General features: G+C 38.3%; 1 protein-coding gene across 3 annotated transcripts; it reads right to left on the reverse strand.

Moving 5' to 3' along the window:
* Positions 1–1,321: 1,321 nt before the first annotated feature.
* LOC104222195 (G-type lectin S-receptor-like serine/threonine-protein kinase At4g27290) lies at positions 1,322–6,765 on the reverse strand. 3 transcript variants are annotated; one of them, XM_009773387.2, is made up of 8 exons: positions 5,670–6,753; positions 5,202–5,521; positions 4,274–4,390; positions 3,997–4,121; positions 3,718–3,928; positions 3,386–3,623; positions 3,155–3,305; positions 1,322–3,056 (listed from the first exon to the last, which is right to left on the reverse strand). In XM_009773387.2, exons 1-8 carry the CDS (start codon positions 6,614–6,616, stop codon positions 2,754–2,756), a joined length of 2,412 nt encoding a protein of 803 aa, XP_009771689.1. In that variant the 5' UTR covers positions 6,617–6,753; the 3' UTR covers positions 1,322–2,753. The 3 variants fall into 3 exon arrangements, with proteins under 3 accessions (XP_009771689.1, XP_009771688.1, XP_009771690.1); XM_009773386.2 differs by having other exon boundaries at positions 4,274–4,396; positions 5,670–6,751; XM_009773388.2 differs by lacking the exon at positions 1,322–3,056 and having other exon boundaries at positions 3,198–3,288; positions 4,274–4,396; positions 5,670–6,765.
* Positions 6,766–7,149: the final 384 nt, after the last annotated feature.

Here is a 7,149-nt window from a genome sequence, read left to right on the forward strand (position 1 = left end):
AGTCGCAATTTTGGATATCACCCTTGTTTTTGTACAATAAAATTATCGTACTCCACCCCCAATCCTTGGCATCTTCATCGTCCTAAAAAATGACATTAAACAACCTGGTGTGCCACTTCAAGTCTTCCCTACCCACATTCTTCCAAAATTCCACCGGGATGTAATCTGGCCCGATCTCTCTTCCCCTGCTCATCAAACGCATAGCCCCCTCAACCTTCTCAATCTTAATGCGCCTACAACACCCAAAATTTCACAACTCTTGAAATGCTCTAATTTACTTAGCACAATGTTCATGTCTCCCTCTTCATTCAAGAGTTTGTGAAAGTAGGTATGTCATCTTCGTCTAATATGTGCCTCATCTATCAATATCTTACCTTCTTCGTCTTTTATGAACTTCACTCGGTCCAAATCACATGCCTTCCTCTCTCTCACTTTAACTAACTTTTAGAGTTTCTTATCCCGCCTTTAACTCCAAGTTCTTCATATAAACATCATGTAGGTATAAATATTTTTCGTTTCAGACCAACCCCTTTTACCCTTCATATCAATGTTCTAAATCTTCCAAGTCTTTACCTATTTCTGGCTATTTATACGTTTGACGGAGAAGGGAGTGATGGAAAAGGATACTTCCTCATCGTTTCTCTTTTTCCTTTTCCTGATGTAATCAGTCGGGTCAAATTGAACAATTTCAGCTTTAATGGTATTGACGTATTGATTTCTTCTTTTTTCCTTTTATATTGTAAACAGTTTTATAGTCACCATATTAAATCCAATTCACTTAGCACAATGTTCCTAACTCCCTCTTCATTCAAGAGTTTGTGGAAGTAGGTGTGCCATCTTAGTCTAATTTGTGCCTCCTCTACCAATACATTACATTCTTCGTCTTTTATGTACTTCACTTGGTCCAAATCACATGCCTTCCTCTCTCTCACTTTAACTAACTTTTAGAGTTTCTTATCCCGCCTTTAACTCCAAGTTCTTCATATAAACATCATGTAGGTATAAATATTTTTCGTTTCAGACCAACCCCTTTTACCCTTCATATCAATGTTCTAAATCTTCCAAGTCTTTACCTATTTCTGGCTATTTATGCGTTTGATGGAGAAGGGAGTGATGGAAAAGGATACTTACTCATCCTTTCTCTTTATCCTTTTCCTCGTGTAATCAGCCGGGTCAAATCGAACAATTTCAGCTTTAATGACATTGACACATCGATTTCTTCTTTTCCCCCTTTCATATTGTAAACCCCTTTAAAGTCACCATATTACATTCAACTGAGGAAAGGAAAATCAAAAGGACAAGTTTTGGCATGCTGCAAATATTATCAAAACTAAGGGTTCACCAAACTATATAGAGAATCAGGTTCTCTATAAGTTTCCACATAACACACATATACTACAGTAAATAATGACACAATGAAGTTTTACGTGGAAAACTCCCAGCTCACGGGATTAAAAACCACGACCTACCCTTGTAGGATTTCAACTTCACTACTGAGCAAACTGCAGATTATAACTTATTGTAACCTAGGAATTAACCTCTTAATCCCTCACTAACTTGTAACAACTCTATTACAAGCCCCTTTGTAATAGCTCTATTACAAAACTTACAACTCGACTAACTCTAGCCAAGACACAAACGCAAGGTTTATGATTTTACAAAGGTTTCCAGCACAATGCTTCTAACTAAGCTAAGTAGGAATTACAAGTAAAGTACTTTAACAAAGGTGCAACACAACTAAGGACAAGTAATGACTCAATACAGGAAACTGGTCCTTCGTCATGTTGTTCTTTGTTCTTGATGCCCTTGAGAATCACTTACAGGATTGACACAGACTTGAGAGAATGCTTGATAGATTCTTCAATGTGCAAGCGTTTTGTTTTACCTTTGCTTGATGCTTATATTTCATTTGTGACATTACTTGAATGATGCAAGCATGTTAGGTAAAAGGGTATTCCCCATAAAGTTGACTGCTGCACTATTTTTGTACTGTTGCGTGTGCAAACAGAAACTTTACAGGTGTGAGGAGTTGACTTGTACAGTCACTAAGCGAACTGGTGGCCATCTGTTCCCTCTGTTGTTCCTTTTGACTCTGAAGAGTTGAACGACTTCCCGACTTGAGACTTGTTGTTCTTAAGTACTTAAGGATGTGTAACAGGTTTGTTAGATCATCAAAACATAACAGGTTTGTTAGATCATAAACCGCTGGTAGATCTGATCGGATCTCGGTCACGCGAGAGCCCAGCCCGGGAGGAATGCATGGTTCCCTGGCGCTTCATGGGACGGACGTTCGCAGTCCTCCTCCAATACTCCGAAGCACACATCAGATACGCAGAGTAGTAATTGGCATATCCATTCTCTCTCCACAATGGCAAGCTCCTGGTTCACACCTAGGTCGGAGAATAGCAAAAGAAAGATCTCAAGGCTCTGGGAATATACCACTCCCGATACTCTTCCTCCATCACCTCTATCTCCAAATCAAATGTTTGATATGCTGAATTTAATATCATTACCAATGATTACAATATATATCATCAAAACATAACCGATCACTTCTAATTTAACTCTTGGAATTTGTTCAGAAAGATCATTGCGAAAAATTGTTTATCAAGTCATTTGCCCTGCCTCGATAGACGATACAATCATTGGCATTAAACTGTCTATTTTAGTTGCTCCGTCATATATACACTACCACTGCTGACAAACCAGACAAAGTAAAATACATTTCAAAAGTTCCAAATGTGATTTTATGTCTATCTTGGCTCTAGGACTGTTAGTGACACGTTGTTACTTAGACATCCTTCATCAGCTGACTCTGTTGATTCCATTGAATTCCTCTCTACGAAAAAACCAGGCTGCTTTGGTTGAGGAAGAACCATATCCTCATTTCCCAACCAGAAAACTACTGATGCCATTGTAGGCCTATCCTCTGGTAGTTTTTGGACGCACAACAAACCAACCTGAATGCATCTCAACACTTGAGATGCTGAAAATGATTCTTCCAAACATTCGTCCATCAGTTCCAACGCTTTGCCTTCATTCCAAAGTAACCATGCCTAAAGTAACAAACAGAACACATTTATACAGTTGCAATTACAAAGGGTCAAATTAAGGGATCAAAGTTCTGTGCCACTATATATATATATATGCTTACATGTCCCAAAAGATTGTGATGATGTTCCAAATGACGAAATCTCCGGTTCCTTCTGCCGCTAACAATTTCTAGAATGATTACACCGATACTGAATACATCTGATTTTACTGAAAACTTCCCATCAACAGCATATTCTGGGGACATATATCCACTGCATCAACTCAACCAATTTACGTTCATATACTGACTGAATGTAATAAAGATTCAATGGCGAAGGTTTGTAGAACTTACTATGTCCCTATGACTCTCTTTGTTTTTCCTTCCACTTGGTCTCCGCCCAAAATTTTGGCAAGGCCAAAATCAGAAATTTTGGCATTCATGCCACTATCTAATAAAATGTTGCTGGTTTTGAGATCTCTGTGAATAATTCTTAATCTTGAGTCCTGGTGAAGATAAAGAAGTCCTCGAGATATTCCAATAGCAATTTCAAAGCGGTTCTTCCATGGAAGTGAGGCATTTCTGCTTGGATCTGCACAGCGTAGGCCTAATCATTGAGGGCTGCAGGAATATATACCGAGGGCTTGTCAAATACTAGGAGTAGTATTTAGTTAAAGAATCATCACCAAAAATGAAATAGTCCAAGCTAGTGTTTGGCATAAACTCGTAGATTAGCATCCTTTCTTCTCCTTCCAGGCAACAGCCCAAAAGCTTGACAAGGTTCCTGTGTTGCAGCTTGGAAATGAGAACGATTTCATTTTTTAACTCTTGAACGCCTTGTCCAGAATACTTTGATAGCCTCTTTACTGCTATCTCTTGTCCATTTGGTAGAATACCCTGCAATTTTTTATTAAATGTCAAAGATGCCACTTCCAGCTAGAAGCTCAAGATCAAAGTTGATTTACCTTGTAAACCGGTCCAAAGCCGCCCTCACCAATCACATTAGCAGAAGAGAAGTTCTTAGTGGCACTAGTAACAGCAACTAAATCAAACAATGGCAACTCCATGTCCTCATTTAGAACTTCTGAACCTGTCAGAAATATTCACCCGTCACAAACATGATATTAATGAAAATTTGCTAAAAGCAAACAATACTAGCCAGATGAAAGTTCACCCAGGTCAAACAGAATTCAGCATTAACAATTTTCTAATAAAGCTGTTTGACAAGAATAGTATATTTACCTGTTCTTCTTTTCCTTCTTTGGATGGAAAACCAAGCTAAGACGCTGAGGATAAATGTTGCTACTACTGCTGAAATGACAGCAATCAGGGTTGACCTCTTTCTCCTCCGCTTCCTGGCTGAATCTGTTCAATAATTAGTCCATAAGCTGAATTGCATAAGTGGTTACCAATTCCTCAGACTTGGTAACCAGTGCTGTCAATCCGCGAGATTTACTTAAAAAGTAGTCCATGTTTAATCGATTTCAAGCTGCACTGTAGAGCAAGATTTTGAAATTATTCAAATGCTCTTTGCAGGAAGCTACTCTCATTCCAGTGCAACAGAAAATGAGGCTAAGGGTCACTGTCACACTATTAGTAGGACCTGTTCGTACTAAATTTCCAACTCCTACTTATATGGATCCTAAAGAGGCAAAACTAGAGGGAGACTTTGTCATAGAATAGATAAAACCATTCTTATGCATTACAATGAAATCGACGTATTACCAACTGTTAGATTAGTTAGTGTTTGATACGGCTAGTATTTTTTCAATTCAAACAGAAAAGGACCTACTGGGAACAGATAGGTCTGCTAATACTAACGTATGGTTCAGACCTATTCTCTTACAGCTCATTACAAGTCACAAATTGTGTTCTTGTGGGAAATTCGAGTTAATTGCTGAAACTTAAATTTCATTGGCTTTGTAAAATTCTGGAGGAATTCTGCCGCCATCTTCGCAGCAACATAATTGGAGGATTAAATTCCTTAAGGACAAGGATTACACTGTCAAAGCCGGTCTTCTATTGTTCCTCAACTCTATAATTTTCCTAACACCAACTACTAAAGCACCTACTCAACTTTACTGTCTATCAAGTAAGTAAATTCTAAAGAGTTGTGCATTTCTATTGTATAATAAAATAAAATAAAAATGGTACAGGGTAGGTTCATTACCTAATTCTGAAGCAGCGACTCTCACGAACAGGTCTTGCTCATTGTGGCTCAACTCTCTAATATCAATGAGTTCTCCAAACCATAGTAAGCATCCACTTCCGCCATTTCTAACATCAAGATTTGAGTACGCTGTACAATTGCATTCAGCCAAGCACATTTTTTTGCATTCTTCAAGGTTCATGCTCTGATTATACCACGATTGTCTAGAATCCGGCATCTTAATACCCTTTAATTTAAGAAAATCATCTTGGTCACAAGCCAAAGAAGTTCTCCTTACACAACCACTAGACCAGTCCGATGCATACCATTGATTAGGATATCTGTGAAGACATAATTATGTAATCAAAATAAAGTTCCACGTGCTTATTTAGCCATACGCGAGGGAGCGTGTGAAGACATAATTAAGTAATTAAAAATGTGCTCTCTCTAATAACTTAAGAAGAGACAGTCACACAGATTAATGGATACCTAGGCTCGAAACCTCTCAGACAGTCACATGGAGGTGAGTTATTGATGTTGCAGCTTGCATAAGGTCCACATAAAGCAAAACGATCACAGTTACCAAATTGTGCTGTCAAGTAGAGAAACCAGCTCTGACTGCGCTCTATCCATGTTAGGTGCTCTATAACCCCATCCGCGTCGATCACCACCCTGGTGGGCAGGGACGCATTCTTAATCTCGTATTTGTAGTAAATTTCCTGCTGATTAATAATAAACTCGAAAGTATAATACATATTTGGTTTAGAATTAGGACTACCACTAAATGCAACACCGTTCCATGGCCCTACGCTATATACTATAGATGAATTTTTAACCACAAACAATTGCGGGTACCCATGAGAATCAAGAAAGTCTACATATTCACCAGGAGCAGGATCATCCGCGCTCTTCCATGACGATCTGTACCAATTCATGCCTGTGACCAAATTGCGTCCAAGCTTCATGCCAGGCAATAAAGTATTTCCTGGACAGTCAAAACTCTGCCACACGAGATTAATTTCCGCGTTTCTATCATTTCTGCCACTAACAACAAGATTCCCCGAATCCAAAAGCCGTGCTTTTGGATTCTTTAAGGATCTTGATGAGTTTGATGACCAAATTGAGGCATTGGAACTGTTGACAAGTACAAGAGTTCCATTGGGTTTAAGTGTTAACATTCCTGAAGTGTCATTCAATGGAATGTTTCTGTTGGCAACCCAGACGACAGTTGTAGGTAATATTTTCTTGTACCATATCCCAACATAGCGATTCTTGGAATTTCCAGGGCTGAAAAATCCAAGTTCATAAACCCCACCAGCTGAAACAATTGTATCACCATCTCTAATGGGTTTATCTCTAGTGATCGTGTCTAATGCTGTGGAAGTTAGTAAGATGAAGAGTAATTGGGAACAAACAAATAAAGGTAGCCCTTTCATGAATTCTGACTCATGTTTTTAGGTGACAAGGTTAAAGCCTTAAAGCCATAATATAGGGGACACAAAGAGAGAATTCCACTAACTTTGACCGACAAGGCTAATATAAAGTTATGTTCATTATTCGTTTATATAAAGAAAATGACATGAAATCTTATTTGCATACTGAAACGTGAATTGGATCTTGGAAGCATCTTACGGAAATGACCTAAATATTTGTTTTTGGAGAACTCTCAATGAAGGACTTTCACGACTTCTTTATTTTATTGGCAAATACCTAAAATTTAGAATTTTCTCCTGCGATTTCTTTTTATCTTTTTTACGAGCCAATCACTTAACTGTGAACAATATCACTTCAAAATTGAATAGTTCGTTCAACTTAACTGTTGAGACTTGAGGCATAAAGGCGGCTAAGAATTATTTTATTATTATTAGCATGTAAAAGTCTGAGCTTGTTCAAAGTTGTACGCCTTTGACTCCCCAATTCCCACTTATAAACCGTTGTTTGCAATAAATCTATGCTATGTCCCTCCGCA

This window comes from Nicotiana sylvestris, chromosome 7 (assembly GCF_000393655.2).
Source record: "Nicotiana sylvestris chromosome 7, ASM39365v2, whole genome shotgun sequence".
NCBI lineage: Eukaryota > Viridiplantae > Streptophyta > Magnoliopsida > Solanales > Solanaceae > Nicotiana > Nicotiana sylvestris.